Here is a 22,603-nt window from a genome sequence, read left to right as displayed (position 1 = left end):
TTTACTTCGAAGGAACGTCATGTAAGATGTTATGGGATACAGTATATATGTGTACAGAAGCTGCCAAGAAAAAAAAACCTGTGACATAAAGAGAGAAAATAGAGAAAACGTTTTGTGAGTTAATGGAGTATACTTTTAAAATTGTTTGGCTATTCACTCGTATTTGTGAGAAAAATAGTGTTTCTTTACCGATTAATACAACCTTTTTTTTTCTTGGAGAAATCTCGATACTGAATTAAATTTTAAATAAGATCACAAGATTTCAACCAACCACCTCTATAAAGGACAAATGTAGCCAAAAAAAAAAGTTTTACATTTATATGGGGAGGTCTATGTGTCAAGCCAAAAGGTGGCAGTGTTTCGCTGTTGAAAATACTCAAGACTAACAGGACAGAAACTCCATTTCAACCTTAATGTAATATAGAAATGGGATGTTGAAGTGTTCATAACTGACACAATGATGTAATACATACTTATACTACATGCTTGGATAGTTTAAGCTTAAGGTTTTAGTTTTGTAAGTGAAATCCACAATATGTAGATTATAACATCTTTGTTATAGCTTCTTTGGAAGATATATTATCTGTCTTCCTTTTTGCCACGTATTTCTTCTAATTGTCCCTTTTTTGCCTACGTCTTCACTGTAGTGGTAATTTGTATGAAAATTTTCACTACTGGCTCTTAAGGCAAACTCTCTCATGCAGTCTTTTTATGTTAGAAATTTCAAATTTATTTTATGGTCTGTCTTATTGTCTGGCATGTAAGATTTTCTGTAAATGGTCTGGCTACAAATATGAATTTATTCATGTTTGCAACACCAAATGTTGCAAAAGGGCTCCATTTTCACTTTGCTTAATGACTGCTTGTAAAAATTTGATTCTGCTGGTGTTTACATCTCTCTGCCCAAGTCGTGCTCCAGTGATTGTTTAGAACAGTGAATGTAAGTGGGTAGTAATGAATAGGCTGAACAGAAGATAAGTGCCTTGTCTGATCAGAAAACAGAATTAATAGTTTTGTTCTTGTTATACTTCTTGAGGGTTTGTGGTACCATCTGAGCCATCTGCATTGATTGTTTTGTGTGTTGTATGGTTGCTATGTTTGGGCATGATAACTAATGTTTTAAATACTGTGGCTTTTCTGTATGTGTTGAAAAAATTGCCTAGGAGCTTAGGAAATCCACATAGAAGAGGTCACGTTGTATTTATGAATTGTACTGAGGTTTTTCTTAATCTTTAGGGAAGTACACTGAATAATCAGACTGAAGAATTAAAAAAGCACTCTAAGAACAATTCGAAGGAAGTTTATGTAAAATAATCTATTAAACAGTTTTGATATGAAAATATTGAAGTATATTTTATATATTTGTGACAACTTTAAAGTTGTTACGTATTTCATGATAGGGGTCTGTTAGAAGCAGCTTTGGCTTACTGGCTTATTGTAATGTAAGGATTTTAATTGTGTTGTAAAGACTTGCAGGATATAGTATCTGGATGTGGTTTTATACATATGTGAGTTGTTTGAGACTTAACCTTTGGTATATGAGGCTTTTATTGTGTAAACAGGTTAATATTTTTGTCCTGTTCATTTTGATTGTTTACCTCTTGTTTCCGTAACTCACTAGTGAATAGATATCCTATGCATGAATTTTACTTGGTGGTCCTCAGAGGATTTGGCTGATTTAGGGAAGGCATGAACAGGGAAGACCAGTTTCCCATCAGCTGCTGCTTTTTATGTTCCTGTGAGAAATTCAGATGAGAAAGTGTTGGTGTGACTGAGATAGGCAGATGGATCTGTAAACCTTCTTTCAGTTTCTGCTTGGCTGCCTAACATGTATCCACTGTCTCCTCTTTGCCAAGTCAGTAGAAAATAGCTATGAGGTTGTGGGAGGGTGGTTTTGCAGAACGAGAGCTAAGATCAAATATTTCTTCATGAGAGTTTGACCAGGGCCATCCAAGCTCTTTGCTTTCTTCATACAATCAGAAATGCTGTCATTCTGGCTGGGTGCTGTTTTTATCACAGATCTTTAAAAGGATCGTTGGGATCCCAGCTGGCAATGTCCAGTGTGAGTACATGGCCAAGAACCAAACCTTGGAGCAGAGATGAGTTAGTCTTGGTGGCCCTGGATGTGCCAAGAGTGGATCGATCAGCCTGTGATTATGCTTGTGATACTGGTTGCAAATCCAATCTAGTTCTAGATGAAATATAGGTTTTGGTTATTTGGTGACTTTGATTACAAATGAGCACCCTGTCCCCAAGCCCTTGGAGGAGTTCAGGCCTGCTAAAGGTACTAAATGAAGAATGCATGTTTATGGAAACATGCCATGTCTTTCTGTCATTCCTGCCTTTGCATCTGATGGACATGTAACTGTGCATCACACCCACAGCTGTGAAATTAGCCACTGTGAGCTCACATGTGCATAGAGCTGGTTTTAGACATAATATTTAGAATGGCATTAGTCTTGAAAGTATAAAATTAGAGTCAGATAAAACTGATGGAGAGAATTAGTTGGTAGCAAAACATGATTTGTTTATTTGAAGTTTAGTGTCTTACAAATAGTTAAATCTTACCTCAGCTTTTTAGAAGATGTTTTAAGTTAACGTCTTTCCTGTTAGCTTGAAGTCAGCCTTATTGATGTGAGAATTAAGAGAGCTCAATGTAGCATGTTATAAGTTTTGAACTCACAGTTTTAAGTTGGTTCAGAAATAAGGGAAATTAGGATCATCCTTAATTTCCTCACTTGGTGGAGTGCTTAATTTGGATACTGCTATATTACTAGGGCTTAATAAATTAAAAAAACCCCAACACCTGTAAAATTTCAGTGAATTGAATAATTTCCATTATTTCATGTTCCTGAATACTACTTTTGTATCTCTTAAACAGACAAAAAAAAAAAAAGTGTGTTATTTTATTTGTTTTGGAAATGAATTTATTTATTTTCGAAGACAGAATGTAGTCGTGTGGCACATGAGGTCATCTTTAGAAGATAAATGGATGCGTATTTTTGCCGAACAGACCTTGATCTTTCAATAACTTTAGTGGTGAAACACACGTTTTGTTTTGTAAGAGCCCTGCTGAGGTAGATCCCAACAGTTGTGTGGAACTTTATCAGATACTGCAGAATGAGTTATAGGATGAGTAGGCTTCTCCCAGCTGGTTTCCGTCTGTGGAGCTGGAATGCCAGCAGCACTGTAGCTGTAGCAGCGCACATCACAGCGTGGGCTGTGCAGCTCACGCAGGTCCTTGGGAATATGTTCTGCAACTGCGCTTCCTGGTACTAATGGACACAGTGCTCTTCTATTGCTTATTAATGGACATTTTTGCCAACTTACCTATATGTAATTTGGTTTCTACTGTGTACAAATGCAGGTGTTGTTGTAAAAAGACGCTGCCAAAGAGTGATTTATAGCTCTAGAATTCATTTTCCTTCTCTCTACTGAAAACTGGATGTACTGAATGTAAAATATTGCCCTCTTTTCATTCCAAAATTCCTGTCTTAATGTAGAAAAAAGTTGTTGCAACATACAGAAGATTGCAAAATCAGCATGTGAATATGCAGAGTGTGTTTTATCTATAGGACAAAATTTAAGCAAGCTTTTCAAAATGTAGTTACAACAGTATTAATTCAGACATTTATAACTTTTTTTTTAGAAAAATATGTTTGGACTCTGTTCTTTACTTGGTGAATAGGTTTTTAATAAAGCAGTTAACAACGACTGCAGTATGAATAGTGTTGCTAGATTTTTGAATGATGAAATTTCAAGGCTGTAGATAATCACAGATGCTATTTTTAGCCTTTGGAGGTTATGTTACCTTCTGTAACAAAGAGAACACCTTCTCCAAGGTGGGACTGAGAGCGGGAACCTACTTACTGGGTAGGCTGCCAGGTGTCCTTCCATTTCTAATTTAGAACGTGTGCTTATGCGTTAAATAAAAATAGCTCTGCTAATATAATCTGGAAAAAAAATTGAGAACCAATGCCCTTTGTTCTGTACATGCTGAGTGGTAACATGCTTCTAAAGTTTTAAATTATAATAGCTAAATGAAAATGGGCACTATATTTAAAAACATGTTTTTAAAGGTCAGCTATAATAATGAGGAAATTCATGTTGTCTTTTTTATCAGCTTCTTGTGAATTCTTATCTAAAGCATAATTGCTTTAAGTGTAAAAGCAATGTTTTACATAGGAAATTCAATGACATTAAAAAAAAAGCTTACTTTCTATCTCCTATCCTGATGAAGAATATTAAGTAGCTTCTGTCACTACTTCCTCTAAGATTATGTTCAGGCCTTGCAGCAAACTCCCTTACTTTTAGTGATTGATAAGTATTTTTGGGTAAGGTTATATGTGCTTGAGTTCTGAAAAATCCAGTGCAAATCAACCCTTTGCAGGAAAATTGAAAGTACTGTGTGTGAGGTTGTCTCTGCTGCTGTATCCCCTACTGACATCTGTTCAGAAATGAGAACGGGAAAAAACGGTTGCCATGATGATTTTATGTGATCGTTCAACAAGTTTTAACCTAGTCACACAAATCTGAATAATCCAAATTTTTAAGCAATGCATTCCTATTCAGTTGAGGGAAGCAAAGGAGTTCTCACATGGTACAAAGAGAATATGTACTATTCATAAACCAACACTAATTGGAATTTCATTAATATGGCTAGACTAGTAAAATAAAAATAAGAAGGTACTTATTGAAGGAACTGCCCTGAATTTGAATCAGTAGTTGTAATTATGAAATGACTTTCTACTAAATTCTGGTAGATGTAACATGAATAGATATTTAATGGTTCTTGCATTATTTTTGAGAAAGCTTGTTTCTGACTAAAGTACTGTGCAACATTTTATGAATACCTCTGCTTGACCTTCTTAAGACTTCCAATTTCTGTTCTATTTTTGTTTGTACTTAGGTCTCTGTACCAAGTCATCTGTCTTCTGGCAGGTAGGACACTGCAAAGGAGGTTGTGCTGACATAGAAGCTAAATAATCACTTTACTTTATGTGCCTCAGTGACCTCGGAAAATCTTTTCCTATTCTGTTCCTTTAGCTGGGAAAAAAACCCCTCATGTCTTTTCCTGATAAAAATCACATATGTAGTTCTACTTTTATTATCTGTGTTACAAGCCATTCTTAGAGTAGATATCATAATATGTATCAGTGTGTTAATACTGTTGATGAAAGAAAGACTTGCATCTTGTATTTATAAAGTAAGTAAAATCAGTTTTCTGAAGAAAGTTTTCAGATACTGTAAATGATCGGTGGCTTTATGATTAAGTGCTCATGGTGGGTTTAAGTACGCAGTTATTGTAACACTGTAGAAACTGAGCAGTTGTGGAGGAAGGAAGTTGTAATTAAAGTGATGTTAAAGTTATGGTTATGTATTTGTATTTATGTTGTAGTTAAATTTATGGTTATTTAATTTAAAGTCCATGGATAAAAGGAGGAAGTTTACAAGACATGATTGCAAGAATCAGTACGGGAGAGAGTCTGGCTAGAATCTTTAGGCCAAAAAGTAACATATATGAATATCAGGCCTTACAGATTCTTTAGTGGTCAAATTGCAATTTGGAAAATTTAAAGTAAAAATGTTTCCTTTTCTAAAAAGTTAATGATTTGGAAATCAGTTAGATGGGCCAGGCCCATTGTGAAAGTGGTGTTAGTTGATTGGGAAGAGAACTGTGTTTTTATCAGTGGTGCCAGTGAGAACTTCATATTCTGGTTGATTTTGATTTTATTTGCCTTGCTATTAAATACCTTGCTATTGAATTCAGGAACAAATCGTTGCTTGTTGAATATGTATCAGGGTATCAGAATACTATATTGCAAGTTTACTAAAAACACCTCATTGATTACTGAGTTAAGCTGATCAGACAAAAGCGAATGTTAAGCTTACATACATTAAGCTAATATAAACCAGAATGTGGCCAACTGGTAATAAAAAAAAATAAAAATTGTAATGCTATCACAGCAACGTGTCAGATAAAATTATTAAATCTACATCAGGTACTTGATAGGATATGAGTGGATCTGGAACCTTGCTGTAAGATCAGTAATTTTGACTCTGAAAGCAAATGCTGACACCCTCACCTGAGTCAGTGGGGTTTTTTATTCTAGTTTAGCATCCCTTGAATAAATGTATGGACATCAGTGTGGTTGTCAGAAATTCTGTTTAAAATGTGAATTTCTATTAGTCAGAACATAGCTTAATGATTACTCATAATTCCATCAGTTCTCATCTGAGATATTGTTCTTATAGTGGCTGAAGTGTACAACTTTGAAAAACTATAAATTGTTATTACCACGTCTTTTGCTCTTTGTGTTTTCTTTTTTTCCCTCCCTGCATACAGCCTTTGCTTTTCATCCAAAATGCCGCATTGAGGGACTTGCCAAAAATAATTAAAATAACAAAACAATTAAAATCATTACAAATCAGATGTACAGTCTGGTTGAATGTCCTGCTGAGATAAGTAGCATAAAATTTCACTAAGACATATTATAGTGAAAGGCGAGGGAAATTGCGATCTTACCAACCTCAGCACCAATTCAATAGTATAAAGATAAAAACTGTTTTATACAGGATCATCTGCTGATCAGTACTCCTTGCTTTAAGTATTTTTCTTCTTGGTCGATCTGTATTTGCACTGGAACAAATGCAAGTTATGGTTATGTTGCGATTCAAATTAGCATGTGAATAAAAAAACAGGTCACATTTGAAGTTTCATCCAAATATATATATATATGTCTGATTCTTTGGAAAGCAAGAAAGATGAGAGAAAAATTGGTTTGGTTGTGATCTCTAAATTGTAAGACAATAAGGTCTTAGCAGCTAATTAATACATAACGAGGACCTATGCTCTGCTGAAGGAGGTCTGTTACCAGCAATTTTCCATCTGAAAAACAAAATTAATTTATTCATTTGATTCATTTATTTCACTTTTTAGTGATCAGGTGTATGAAGACGAGACAGTTAACGTTTACTTGCCTCTATTCAACAGAAAAGGAAACAGCACAGAATGGGGTTTTCGACTGTTCTTGATGAGGGGCAATCTCAGTGTGTTGAAGATTCTGGGTCTCAGTGAACAGCTGCAGGAATTACAGCCGCGGTTTGACTGGCTGGAAAGGTGCCTGGGCTCCTGCAACTCTCTGCCGTGCAGTGCGATAACTGACTGCCTTGCGAAGGTCAGGCTGAGGAAAAGGAGCTTGGAACCTGCCTTGGTTTAGAAAAATGTCACTTTTACCTTTTGAAATATTGGTAATATAGATGCTAGGAACTTACTTTGCTTTCAGCAGAACCTGATGATATGAATGCCTACTACGATGTATGTACCGAAAGATAACAGCATGTTTTTCTTAAACTTCTTTTCTTTAACCTTAAGAAAATTTAACAACTGTCATAGGGAAGTATTTGATATATTTTTTCTCAATGCACTTCAAGCTGCTCAGAAGTAATTAATGGTTATTTATGACTGGCATTGCTTGTAACTATATAGAGTTAGATGGGGTTTTACAAGTCAGTGAAACTGTATACACAATCTCATTGGTGGAAGAGGCAGGAAATACCATTGTTTCAGTGACTAACAGGTAATTCTAATGCTCATTCTCCATAGGGTATTCAAATTAGAAACTTCCTTCCTAAGTAACTTCAGACTGAACATCTGTGATATTGTAGGATACAAAAGTAATGGATATTCATATAGTTATCCTTGCACAAAAATATCAAGTGTATTTTTGATTATAAGTATAGATGGACCATAATTTTTGAATGTGTATTCAATCTGCTGAACAGATGTCTTGAAGCTTTAGAGGATTGGTAAACTGAAAGTAAACTGATAGTTTGTTGAAGGTAATTTCCTTTCCTTGAAGGTAAAGGACTTGTGAGGAGGACAGTGCACCAGCTGTGATTCCTAAAGAAGATATGTATCAAAATACTTAGGTTCTGCTGAACTGATGAAGTCCTAGATTCAGTTTAAGATAAACTTCTTACTAGATTAAGATCTTCCCTTCCCTTTCCTATTGCTTTACTTGAATTGTGAATGACTCGAGAGTAATACACATTTTGGCTTTAAAGATGCTGCATCAACTTCTATTATGAGGAAGCTGTTTTATACTTACAAAGAGAAGGATAGAGACCAGCTTGCCCTTTTTTTTTTTTTTTTTTTTGCCATATGAAACATGCTCTTTCAAAGATAGCCAGTTCCTTAATATCAGGGCTTGTATATTCCCATGCTAGGTTCTGTTACTTGCAATAGTATGAAAACTTTAACAGAGAAATGTACATAAGATTTTGTAATATGATTCAGTAATTCTTGAAACCTAGAATGCAGTAATTTTTCTTAAGCAATGATGCTATTTTTTTTTAAGCTACTAAAATTAAATTGGTTCTGTAGTTTTTAAGTATGCAAGAACATATCTAAATACATTTTACCCTTTTGTGCAGTTAGGCTGCTTTTATTTTGTGTACTATCCAGGACATACTGAGGTGATATTTTATTATATGGGCTTTTTCGTACAGTGTGTTCTTGGACAAATTATAGTTTAAATACTGCCACAGCTGACTTCATATCTTTTAGTAGTAACTTCTCCTAAGCCAGTTTAGTCAGTTGTATTATGAGCAATCATAAATACTAACTGCAGAATGTTACTTCTAGGAATTTTTCAATGAACTATACATATGCTGACAAAGTGAATTCTGTTTACACATCAAAAATATTTATTTCCAATCTAATTGGTGAAGTTGGAAGAAAAACCATGGGTCTTGACCTGTGCTGAGTATATTGTGGACATGAATATTTTTGCATGTAATAAGCAGAGTCTTGGCCTTGTTTGCTGTTTTTTTTTCAGGCTGTTAGCAAAGGCAAAAACAAGGGAATGGCAAATTATCAGGTTTAAAATTATAATTAACCTTATCATGACTGTATTTTCTAGGGAAATTATATTAGGCTGTATGCATAAATGTAACATTAGTTTTTTATGTGCAATCAACTGCTTCTGGAAAGTATAATTGAAGAAAACTTAGCTTTAAATACATGCACATATATTTGTTCAGCTGAGAGGGAACCTTACTGTTGTTGTTAACTGTCCGTTGATTAGCTACAGAGAAATGGAGTCAAAGTCTTCTCAGAGGTGTGCGGCAAAGGAATGAGAGACAATAGTCACAATCGCAGCAAAGGGCATTCTGACCAGGTATAAGGAAACAAAAGGTGCACAATTAGAATGGCTAAGTCATCAGCCAGAGAGACTATGAAACCATCATCCTTGGAGGTATTCAAAACTTGTCTAACAAAAGCCTGCGCATCTTGATCTACCTTTGAAGATGCATCTGTTTTGTCCAGTAGTTGAAGAAGGTGACTCCCAGAGGTCAATTCCAACCTGAATTATTCTGTTTGTCTACATCAAATGGAATTTCAGCAATGGAACTTTTAAGATATGAGACATAATTGCTGTACCCTTCTGAAGTTAGAAGTCGGCATTACCAGTTAGCATTTACAATATGCATTATTGTGGTTTGGATTTGTTTTATAGCACAGAAGTGGAGTTTCTAAAATCCTCTTTATTCTGTAGATGTGGTTGTGATATTTGTCTTGTGGCTTCTAACAGACCCAGTTGTGTATTGGAACCCTGTTGTGTTAAATATCAGAATGTATAGAGAATGGTAAGATTCCATTTGGGCTTTATAACTGCATTGTATATTCTCTGAAGGAAAAACAATGAGCAGGTTCAGGGATATGCATGTGGTGAACCAGTCAGTGGGATGGGGGGCAGTATATTAATACATCGAGATGGCCGAACATTGGGTGATGTTTAACATACCATAGTAAAGGGAACTGTTTTGCAAATGTATGTGGAGAGCAATTCCCAAGTGAGAAGAGAAGCCTGGAAAAGTACACAAGTAATTGTTTGCTCACTTGTTACATTTTCAATTAAGTCTCACCAGATTCATTCATAACAGACAGAGCCAACATTTGGACTGTAAATTGGAGAGAAATGTGTGAGGAATGAAGTATGAAAGACACCCAAAATTAAGGCAAAAAAAATAATGTGATAGAAAACTGAAAGCAAGGAGAGGGATTATCAACAAATTTTAGTGTCATGGCTACAATTTAGTGACTTGATGTAAGAAGAAACCACAATAATATTTTATGTTTTTCATAAATAGAACTTAATTTAATTTGAACTTCACCTGTCTTCTCTGCCAGTGATCTAGCCTGCTACTCTAGCCACTCAGCTCAGATTTTCCCTGGTAGGGTAGGTGTCTTCTTTCATGGCTACCTTTGTGAAATGTAAAAAAAAAAAAGTAGTATATAACCAGAAATTTGGCCTATGGAAAAAAGTAGAAGTAAAAGAAATAAAATTATAGTTCACTTAAAACCAAGATCCATAGCATAATGCCATTTAGTTTTTCTGTAAATAATAGTGTATATCTTAAGGCAAAAAAGAGATACCCAGTGAGCGTATTTCTTGTGTTATGTGTTGGTTTATATGTTTGCTTTAAGGGACAAATGAGTAGCATTCTCAGAACAATAACTTTGATGTTTCAAGAACTAGGGCAACTGTAATGAAAGTGTGGTCTTGCCACATAAAGGGAAGTATATTGTCAGCAAGCAAAAGATAACAGCATCCTGTGCACCCAGAAGGCCTGCTGTGATGTTTGTGTCTGCGTAAGACCCCCTTTGCCCTCAGAACAGTCTATTTTTAAACCGGTGCTGAGTTTGACCTTAGTAAAAAGATGCTGTTGAAAGATATTTAAATGCGTGATCATGCATAGTGTGTTCCTCAGTCCTATAGGACACTGACAGTAGTATTTTTTCTGCAGCAGATTTGTATTAGTTTGCACTTTCCTTGAGTTCAGAGGCTTATCTGTTTAACATTAAAGGGGAAAACTTAATTACAAATTATGTTCCGTATCCTTAATTGAAAATAGCTTAGCGGAATCCATGAGACAGAATTAAAAACTTAGCTTCATTGTTCCAAACAGCTTATGATGAGGTGGTTTCAGATCTCTGATTAAAATAGGAATAGTTTCCATAGAACGTGAAATGCTGACTTTGTGGTTAACTACATTTTCCTCACTCTGAGCTGTGATTTCTTTGTAAAACTTGTGAAGAATATATATTGTTCTAGGTCAATTTAACCACTACTTCATAGGAACAGCATGCACACCTTTGAGAATTGAAGATGACTGTTGGTATAGTTGATGTGTGTTTATTGTGACATGCTTAAAATACCTTGTGAAGCCAGGAAATTGTAAGAACAATAATCTTTCATGGGCCTCTTGTGACCTTTTAAGATATGTTTGAACTTTATCCTATGATATCTGGACTGTAATACTGAATGTTCACTAGATATTTTTAAATAAGCTGACTTGTCACCCTTACTGCATGAAACCTGATGTGGTCAGGTGGTGCTTTTTGTGCATCAGCAGGACTGCAGCACTACGGCTTAATTGAGAGGGCACCTCGGTCCTTATGTTTTAAAACTGATGGTGATGAGAGGGTATGATATTAGGATTTGTCTTTACTGGGAGAAATTTATGACGTTTTGAAAATGTGTTAACTTAAACTTGATTTCACAAAACGAGGTATCTCTGAATGTCTGAACCTAAATTTAGGGAAAAAAAAATTGCAACTTAATATCCAAAGTGCATCTTAATATCTGAAACTTTGTCTAGATGCTTTTTGGTTTTTATAACTGAAGCAGCTGGGCGCGTTCATTTAGAATGCTGCTGCTTCTTCTTTTCCCCTTTCATCTGTCCTTTTTGAGGCATTATCTCAGTGCTCATCTTTCTTAGTGAGTAGATGGCCTTCCAGTTCTTCTAGTAAATTCTCATTTGTAATCCTGTGGCCATTGCTGATGTTGAAGAGATTACAGAGTTTGTGAAAACAAAGTGGGTTTAGGTTTCTGTATTAGGCAGTGTGATGGTTGATTCTGTGTTGTGTTACCTTAAAACTGGAGGGCTGCGGGCAGCAGCTGACTAGCTGTTGTCTCCCACTTTTCTAAAATCTGCCATTGTTATTCCAGCTGTCTAATTCTAAATAGTTTCCACTTTTCTCCTTTATAACACTTCGGTTTTGTCTGTGTGTTTATTTTTATGTATGTTTTAATCAGCTTTTACCTGTGGTTAGTGATCAGGCATAACAGAATATAGTTCCCTTGTCTGTATGTGAATGAATTGATGCATTTGGAAATATTGAGTTGCAAAGACTCGAATAGTTGTGTCTAGGATTTCAGCAGTGTTATAACTATATGCACGGCAGCTCAGCAAGGGTTTTCATTCACAAGATTTGCTAATGCAGCAGCAGTTAACCGCCAAGGGAAATTTAAATTTGAAGGGACTCTTCATGTCCTGATTTGTAAAAGCCCTCCTGGGCTATTCTAGAAATTTCTGCTAGCAACTACATTTAGCTCCACTGTGTGTCTTGTTTCAGTTCTTGTGTGCAGCTGTGTACTGTTTGCTGAAGCTCACGCGGTATTATGTCGCAGCAAGTACATTCTGTAGATGGTAGCGGCAGGGCTAGCAAACATGTTGGCCCCTGGTGTTCAGACAATGTGTACGAGCATTTGGTCTTATTAGCACAAGTGTTACTTCAGGCTAGAAACAATCTATTTTGATATCTCCAATCTATCTGTTATATTCCAGCTTTAGGATATATTAATAGTAATGTGGCTGATACTGGAATGAGCTCAGTAAAATTCACTATTTTTCTCTTTGTCTCATACTTGCAGTTGACAAAGTGAACAAATAAAACACATCAATACTGCTTTAATCATGAGCTTCATCTACATGAACATGAAAGTTGTAAAATTTTTGTTATCTCATGAAGAACCATTTTTCAGATGTGCACTTTGAACAGAAGAGGTTCATGATTCCTGTATTCATGTATTCCTGATAGGTCTCCCATGTGTTTTCTAAGAATAAGCTGATTTTGGAGATTGCTACAGAAGTTTGATCCAAGTACAAAGGTGAACAAATGTTGACTACTGTGAATAGCTGATACTCAAAATGATCTTTAATTTAGGAATAAAATTAGCCCCTCTATAAATATGTGAACTGTAATAGCAAAATTATTAATGGATGTAAATAGCCAAGATTATAATTTAAAAAAGTATCTATGCTATACATGCTGGCAAATAAGAGGCTTGCCTAATAGTTTAATAATGCTTATTATGTGTATGTAATGTTTGCAGACTAATTTCAGGTTGCTTAATCCATTTGGGAAATATTAATTGTGGACACACAGAGGTCATACTTTGAAACAGTTGACATACAGTAGCAGAATAATGGCAGCATATCACTCACACCCATTGCAAACATTCTTAAATGTGTATGCTTCTTATGAAAGTCAGACATTTTCTCCTTTCCCTGGGTGATTTGGAACAAAAGCAATGGTTGGTGCTGCTGAGAACCCTGACTATGAAAGGATTTGGAATCCCTGTTGTTGTAATTCCTTAGAGTGTATGAGGTTCATATTGCCTGTGAGGAGAGAGACTGTAATCCCCTTCTTGCTCTTCCAGCCCACAGCCCAGAAGATTACTCTCAACTTTTTCTCCTTAGGGCCTAAATCCAATATATATTTTAAACCAGTTCAGAAAATCAGAAGACTTAAAAAAAAAATGTAAAAGGGACAATGTTAAATATGTTTAATTTACAGTTTATATTAAAAAAAAACCCCAAAGATTAAAAAATTGTATTTACAGTCTTTTAATGTGTTGATTTATAGATGTGTTTATAGTCTATGTTGTATATAAATTTTTTTTAGATCCTAGAATGACACAGTGTTGTATTTGAAAACAAAATCCCTGTTCATCAGATTGTATAGTGTGTGCATGCAGCAGCTGAAGGTCCTCCCCATAGTGTGGTGAGCTTCTAGTCAGACGCTATTCAGCGTCTTAGTGATGAATAGCAGATGTATGTGAAGGTGTTTTCAATTTAGGGCCCATTTAAAATAAACAAAACAAAACCACAAAAACAAACAGAACACATTCTGACGTGTATTTGCAGGCAAATGAGATATCTTCCTAAAGCTGTTTTCTGTCTTTGCATTGTTACATTCAGGAGGATACTAAAAAGCTGAACAGTATTTGTAGCACTGCAAGCAATGTGATTACGAGACATATAGAGGGATTCTAAAGAGACATATATTTAGCTTTGTTGCCAGTTAATAGTTTTTGGTGCTTAGGTTGCATCTGTATCCAAGGTCCTACCCAAGCCACAGATGGTGTCCTACTTGACAATGAACTGTTCTCAAACCCTGCTGCATTTGAGTGTGTAAATCTTGGGAAGTCGATCATGCCACTTTCAGCCAGCCCTAATAAACGGATCTAGAAACATCAGAAAGAAAACAAGGAAGCTGAGAACAGGCCTGTGATGGACACCAAAGTTATATGATCAACACTTTGTGAGATTGTTGTGTTGTTGATCCTACCTGTGTTCTGGTGGCGTCTCTATTCAGTAGAGATTCTAGAGAAGGAGCTGTGACATCTTCATTTTATTTCTGATTTGGTTTTGTTTGGTTTTATTTCATCATTGCAGACTTCCTTTCAGATAAACAGTTTACATTTGTACTTCTTTTTTTTTTTTTTTCCCCAGTGCTTTCAACAGACTACTTAATTTGTTGAAGTTTGGCCAGCAAGCAAATATACTTTCTTGCTTCATAGCAGTTTTGTTTGTTTGTTTTTATTTTTTTCATTTGAAGAGTCTCTGATGAAGCTTTAAGGCTGAAGCCTCTAGACTAGTATTTTATTATTATTTATATTTTGTCATGCCTGAGGATGCTGATTTTGGACAAGAGCATCATTGTTCAAGAAACTCCACTTGGATTTCTTTGTTGCCTCGAGGGAGGTTTCTACATTAAACTTACTCCAATTATCTCTATTGTTTTAATAGTTAGATATCATAAATCAAGCCTACTCACCAGAACTTCTCTGTAGTCAATGGAGAAAAATGAGCACTATCAGCAATGAGTTTTTATCAATTATCCTTAGGCATCTTGTTTTGAACGATGGGTCAAATAAACGCCATGGATTTTAACTTGGATTAAAAACATATTTCTATATGAATTTTTCACTGCTGTCCATAAATTATACCATACAATTTTAAGGACTATTTACATTCCATTTACTGATGCTCAGAAAAGATAGTTTCCATGTTACATCTTAAATTTCAGGGTGACATCTCTTACTCTTCACTGTACATATCTTGGAGCCTCCTTTTGTGAGATTGTAACATCTGACCCATAAGGGTCTTCAATGTTACAGTCAAATTTTCATCCTGTTGTGATAAAGCATCTATTAATGAGTTATGCATGCAGGTAATTAAATAATATTGGCGGTCTTCCTTACTGTTCTTGTATTTACATTAATACTTACTTTGTTCTCTTTTTTTCCCTTCCTCTATTTCTCTTAAACCACACAGAAGAAAAAAGGTCATAATTTAATGAATGACCCCTTGGATCACAGATGCTGACAAAATGAAGCCTGAAAATTTTAAATTGGCTGGCTGCTGTTACTCTAAGAGAGCCTATTAAAGTCACACAAGAGAGCATAGCTTACTATGTAGCGAAACTGTGACTTTTTCATGGTTTCTTTGTGAACATGACAAAATTTATGGATGGCATTAGTGACAGTAAGTTGACAGAATTAAAACCACTGTTTATGGATACAGTTCAGTAACTTGATTTAATTGGATTCTCACCACATTGATCTAAGAGTATTTTCCAGCTGTATTTAATGGGGAGGGTTTAAGAGGATCCTGAAGTTTTCACACCAGTGATGAATTGAAAGAATATTGTTGTTCTAAATACATATATATTTAAGTAAATACTTATTGTTCAGCCTCTTGCACTTTGAAACAGCATACAATGTTTTGTGCAGGGGGTCAGCCACTGTACAGTTCCAGACTTCATCTTTGAATAGTAATATACTGCATTAACACTGGGTATATAACAGACAGAGAGAGATTTGGCTCTACTCAAATAGATGCATGAGAAGTGGGACATCAAAATACCGGCTCCATTGATGGTATTGACTGAAATGGGAACTTCAGGCCCTTAGTTCATTTATTGATACCTACATTTAACAGGGTGTATAGAACAGTCTCAGAAGTGAGGTTATTAAGATAATCAATTATCTCTGAATCTGTCAGAGCAGATAATGCCTTTCAATTTCTTCTTCTCTCATTTCTTTCTGTTCCCTTCCTTTCCCAAGCTACCTGTCCTCATTAATAACCAACCTGTTTGTACCAAGCACCATATTATAAATCTTTCCTATTCGATAAGTTTTACTGAAAATAGCAAGCAATAATAATCTCTGAGATTTTTAAGCTAAACCTTAAAAGGTTACTCTGTTGGGAAGCGCAGTATAGACCTGTGAAGTGAGCATAAGGAATGATGAATTTAATGTAAATTGATGTAAGTAATTTGAAAAACTTCATGAAATTACTGATATGAATTTAAGGAGACATCAGTATCACATAAGGCTTGTATTCCATTAAATGTGGTAAATGGTTGGAAGTACATTGTGTTGTATGCATCTTGAAAGTACTTGACAGAGATATTACTTGAAAAAGCAATATTATCAAGAAATAGCATTAAACATGTAGAAAAAAGTTTGTTTTTCATTTTATTCTGCACTAGAATGAGATTCTAAAATTAAAGTACAAATTCATAGCATTTTTAAAACAAAATAATTTTTATTCTTGTTAAGCATGGAAGGTTTAAAAGGATCTGGATCTTCAACTAACAGCAAATACGTGAAAGCTGGCCTACCCCAAATTTACTCTGAGCCAAAGTAAATCTTTGATGAGGGCTCTGGTAGAAGGGTGGCTGGGAGATCTTTGAAAGCACAGATTTGTAAATTAATTTTCTGGCACGACAATTGCAAAAATAAGACGGACAGTCAGAATATGGGATGTGGAGGTTATATACCCAATGAAATCTAAGGCTCCTTATTGGAAATCTCGGACAAAGAAAACATGTACTTCAGCATCTCTTTCCAAAACTGTCAAAAGGAGGTGACAAGTGTCCTGTAGTTTCCCTATCTGTGGTCAATTCCCCTGTAGTTCCTGTGTATTGACAACCGTTGGATGTTCTTATTTCTGTTAATATAGTCCCTGAATCTGTCCAGCATATTTTAAAAACTAAACAAATTCCGGGACAGCGGATCCTTAAACTGCTAAATGTTACCTCAATTTTCTGTGGCAAAAAAATGCAAAAAATTAGCAGGTTATTTTCTGTTCTTCATCCAGGGAATATCACAAATCTGTGCATCTGAGTATTAGGTTTCAAATTTGGATTTCAGATTTAGCTGAAAATGGTGCTGGTGTTGCATATCTCAGTAGCTCTTTGTGTAGGATTCAGGTTGGGATGTGTGGGAGTCTGAGCATATTCTTCAGAGTTTTAGTTAGAATTGAAGAATCTCTCCAGATTCACCTTCTCAAACATAAGAAGTTGCCAGTTATGTGAAGAATGTGTATTTCTTGCTCAGCCTTCACCTTCCTTTGCACAGATATTGTACCAAAATGAGAGATACTCAAATATGATCTCCAGTTTCTGTGTTTTGGGTACTGTTGGGAGGTACCCATAAACCAGATGTTGAGTTTTGACTTTAACATTGTGTCTTCCATTATCATTAGCTCCAAGCTACGTGGTTTGTATCTAGTATTAAATTTTTATCTCAGTGACATCAAGATGTATTTGAAGAAGTAGTTCTGGAAGAAGAAAATGAATGCTGTGATAATTTTTCTTCATATTCTCAATTATTTAGTGATGGTGTTCTTAGGATGAGGTATTTTTATTTGATATTTAGTTACTTCTGCCATTTTTTATACTCCCAAGTTGCATCTGTGGAGACCATCATTGTGAAATCTGTACAAAATAAGAAAGCAGGAGAAAGGTTCATGTACTTTCAAAATAAAGCTTCACTGCTGTATTATAGTGAGAAATGTGCCTGTAGCCAGATGTGTAGGTTTTATGTACGTTTTTTTGTGATGGTTTAAAATTCTGCTGTCGAACTTCAAAGTTTATTATGAATCATACAAAAAATACTTTTTCCTAAATGACACAACAAAAAACTCAAGAACTCCACACTTGTACTGTTCTTTTTTTATTTCTTATACTAATGATTCATAATCTATCTTATACTTTTATTTCTTTGCAAAATCTGGCTGCAATACATTTCTGCTGTCTGTTAAATTTAGTGGAAACTGTAATGGTTCCGGGAGAGGAGCAAGGTGTATTGAAGAAAGTGATACTCTTTAAACCTAAGTAAATCTGGTTTTGTACTTTTCATTGCACAATGGATTCTTTTTTTACAGTTACCAGTTTAACTTTAGAAATTCGCAGCCTCTTAAATATTTTCGTTTTACTGATGAAAGAATGTCATCACAATATTGAAGGCTGCTGTACAATAGGAACAAAGAGTTTGTTTCACTAAATATACCAAACTCTGACCAACACTGACGTACTCACTTGGTTGCTTTCTAGTTCAGTTATAAAAATAACCCAGCAAAGCTTCCTTCTATAAAAGGATTATTCTAGGGAACATTTGCTTTACAAAGAAGAAAATACATTCTCTGTTACTACATTTGACAGAACAGAAGACATGTGATATTCTTATCCTGTCTTTACAACGAAGTGATGCTTTTTCTCTATTACTAGAATTCAGAGATTATTTTCTTAGAATGACATAAAAACCTTTTCCTTAAGGAATTTCATGGTACATTTAAAAAATATTTTATTTTTATAATGTTCTTCGTACTAAAATAAATAGTAGAATCTCTAAGGCGTGATGGAAGATATATGGGAAGAACTTCTACTGTAATGAAAACCAGTGCGGTTTGAAGGGATTATACAGTAAAACAGGACTAATCTAAGAAAACGCAGCTATAATATTGCTGAATGCTTTCACTTTCAGGCATTTTACAGAATGCTGATGTTGCCAATAAAAGGGCATATTCATCAAAATGCATAATTTAATTTAAAAAAACCCAACAAAACCCAACACACCACTTTAAGCATACAGTACTCAGATTTCACATGAAGGTGAAGAAACCCCTTAGGAGTGTGAAAATTTATGAGGAGTCTTGTGATTTCATTCATTATGTTGACAATATGCACAGCTTCTTTGAAAATGGATTGGACCCGAAAAGGTGAACAGACGTGGTCGTAATAGCTCTTCCCATAGTGTGTGCTGAATTATGAGAGTTACTTCTGGTTATACGTTACCCAGGAGGACTGTTTAATGTGCTTGGTTATACAGATCTGCAAATTTTTAGCTGTGGGCTGGTATCCATATTGAGCCATAAATTTACAGTTGATGTATTGCTTTCTAGGCAGACAACTCATACTCTGATTGAATTAAGGGCAGGAATTGATTTCCTGCTAAATAAGACACATTTTGGTTTAAAGTATAATAAATGGAATCTGGAGTCTCTATATGAAAGCAGATACATGTTTCATATATTGCATATTTTAAAAAAAAAGGCTTTTTATAGTTGTAGATTTGCGTGTAGGTGTGGAAGGATACCTTCTGAATTAAAACAGTGTCTATAATCTTTTTACCATTTGTATTTTAATTGACAGAAACATTTCTGCTAACATATCTTTTGCCTGCTGTGGCTACATGTCTATTCTAACAGTACACCGTACTATCAAAATATACTTGTAGCTTATTTTTAGCTTGCATTAAGTACTGAGGTGAATATTGCATAAGTTAGCAGTCTCGTGTGCTCCTAAGTACCATAACAAAAAACGCTTTATGGGACAAAAAAAATAATTAAGTGGTGATTGCTTATCAGCTATGTGCCAGCAAGGGCCTTAGTGAAATTTGGAATGAGGCTGATTCACTAAGACGCAGAGCAAAATCTTTTACGAACTGAAGCAGTTTTTTCTAATCAGCAGTTAAGCTGCCAAGCAAGTCTGCTTAATTTCACTTCCACCCTGTGAAAAGCAGCTGCTGTTTTAGCATTTTCATGATACGGATATAACAAGTAAAAGACGAAAGAAACTACCTCTGCTGGCAGAATAAGGAATACTTTGCTGTGTTATTTTGACTTAGTTTAGGTTTGGAATTACATTCTGGTTCATAATTAGGAAACCTTCAGTCTCTCCTTGCCCTCCTCTCCCTCATGCACACTCTTTTTTTTTCTTTTCTCTTTTCTTTCTCTATGTTCTTTTTGCAGTGAAGAATACACTGTGTAAAGTTTAATGAAGTTGGATCATTCCTCATCAGAGACAGATTTATCCTGGAGGATTTCAAGGCACTTATTTTCTTTAAAACTATTTACTAGAAACTTCTTCAGTTGACGTGAAATAATGTGTATCCTTCTTGAGGATAAATAAAACGTTTTTCTGTAGATATTATTTCCCAATCATAGTATAATTTTGTGTCAAAGCTGTGTTGCTGTCTGGAAGAAACACCCTATCCATCTAGTTTTTTTTTCAGGTGAATTTTTCATTTAAGTGGTTTGTTACTATATACATGTGCAACTGAAATTGTGTATTTACTCTGAAGTAAAGAAAGCAGTTGTCATCTTATGATATTTTAGCTACCTAGTTATAGCTACCTGCCCATTGTTTTTCCTGTAAGTGCTAGAAAACATGTGCTATAATTTGGATTTTCTTGGAGAAGAACGTCCTTCCTGATAGCTTTTAAAATTGCTCGAGATACCTGTGGCTAAAGAACTCTACTACACAAATTTTTAGGACGGTATCAGAAATATATCTCTATGTGTATGTAATGAATTTTCTGGAGATAAGCAATAACTGCTGAAGAAATAAACATCTGAAGAATAGGGTAATTTTTTACAGTTTACTGTAAGGCATGTAGTGTGTTACAGAAATTCAGAAGATGAAGTTTGTGCCCCAGAGAAATTACCAAATTCACCAAAGAATTCTGCCTGGGTGAATGCCAGGCTAATATTTTGCATAGATTTGGGAGTGTTTGCTGAATACTTTAGATATTCAAATCTGGTCTTCTCAGTACTTTTCTACTGCTGTGCTGACACTTTAAGCTTTTCCAGAGCATTTTTATTGCCATGCCATCTAATTTGATATGTATGATGATGTTGGCTCTGCTCCACCAACCAGTGCTTGATAGGTGGATTTACAAAGGAGGACAGACACCGTTATGCAGTGGCTCAAATGTGCTTCTAAACACATTATTCAAAGGAACCCACCTGTAAATGTAGCCGCATTATTTCTTTCATCATGTGACACCTTTATATGATGGCACTGAAATGAGGTGTAATTCTTTGATTCAGATGGCTGCTACCTGTATGTGAACCAGGATTTACAATGTCTCCAAGAATTTGAGCTCTGAGAATGATGGAAGGTTCAGCTTCCATACGTGTACATTGGAATGTTTGATAAACCTGGAATAAATGCATTTCAGTTGGAAAATAGTTGAAAGTCCACAGTACCAAACATCGTATGCAGTATCTTTACTCATCTACAGTCTTTCAGTTCTATAGGAAAAAAGTCAATGATAAGAATCACCAAATGAAATTAAAAATAAACTCTTGTTGGAAGAGAATATCCAGATTGGTGAGATTTGAGGTGATGCTATTCTTTTTCCTACTTTTATGCAAATTAGTCTTCAAAACTGTCAAACTTATAACCTTTTATTTGGCAGTATCTTTATGTCTTGAAATAAAACTTGTAGAATAGTACACTATCATATAATGCACAGAGCAAACAAGAGGGAAAAGTGAAATCACATTATTAATCTGAGTTGATAGAATAAATGAAGGTTAAAAACCAAAGTCCTTTGTTGAGAAATCAGTATGATATTAAATGGTTACACAGTGCTACTGGAGTTGACATATTAACAGAGAGATATCTAGAATCATAGAATTATTGGGGTTGCCAGTGGATCATTTGGAAATGACAACGGATTTGATTATTTCTGTTGTAGTGCTTATATCCAGAATATATCTTCTGAAAATTGATCTAATCTTGGTGGTATATAACTTTCCTTGGTATTTAATTTCTGTCAGTTAATCTTCCTGGGAATATCCACATTTGGCTCAATAGCGCCTGAAACTAGTGTACTGAAAATCTCATTGCACATAATTAAACCTGCTCAAGATCCATGAATTAGATACTCTCCCGCTTTCCTGTGGAGTCCATTTCCTTCCTGTGAGGTCCAACTCATGAGGCTTTCCTGAAACACCCATCAAAACTTCAGCAAATTTGAACTAGATCTCCTGCCTTGTTTATGGGTGTTTTGCTCTTAAACCAATCTACTGTTTTTCGTTTTCCTCACAATTACCTTTTTATCTCATACTCCACAAAATCCACCTCCCTATCATCCTCTCAAGCCAATCCACCTTTTTTTCCTTCTATGATAAATCTCTGTTTTCAGCAGGGGCTTCCAGTTCTTGCCTTTTTCCAGCCAGTGCTTTGTTTCTGTGGAGAGATAAATAGTTTTGTCTCTGGCACCTGACGTACAGAAGGAAGAACCTTTCTCATTTTACTACTGGTTCCTTATAAAAAATCCTGCAGCATTTTCTTCCTTTCCCGACATCCTTTTTCCTTGTACCATGATGACTCCTTGTGCTGGGCTGTGAGTCTGATCTGCAAGAAGGCAGGACAGTCTGTGCTGCAGCT

The 22,603-nt window shown here is 35.3% G+C and overlaps 1 protein-coding gene across 15 annotated transcripts in view; it reads left to right on the top strand.

The window, feature by feature from the left end:
* The window catches only part of IMMP2L (inner mitochondrial membrane peptidase subunit 2), a 461,654-nt gene that overhangs the window by 18,044 nt on the left and 421,007 nt on the right, over positions 1-22,603 (top strand). For 2 of the 15 annotated variants that reach the window (XR_010469559.1, XM_065048720.1), the window contains exon 4: positions 4,910-4,941. The exons of 12 other annotated variants lie outside the window; for them this stretch is intronic. Coding sequence is in view for 2 of the 3 variants with exons in the window: in XM_065048720.1 (XP_064904792.1) it covers positions 4,910-4,941 (32 nt within the window). In the remaining variant the exon portion in view is untranslated. Of the gene's footprint in view, positions 1-4,909; positions 4,942-20,175 lie in introns of all 15 variants that reach the window. One more of the 15 variants, XM_065048722.1, reaches the window with a different exon arrangement.

The sequence above is a fragment of the Columba livia genome, chromosome 1 (genome assembly GCF_036013475.1).
Source record: "Columba livia isolate bColLiv1 breed racing homer chromosome 1, bColLiv1.pat.W.v2, whole genome shotgun sequence".
Lineage (NCBI taxonomy): Eukaryota > Metazoa > Chordata > Aves > Columbiformes > Columbidae > Columba > Columba livia.
The sequence above is the reverse complement of the archived record's forward strand: the minus strand, read 5'-3'. Positions and strand labels throughout refer to the sequence as shown.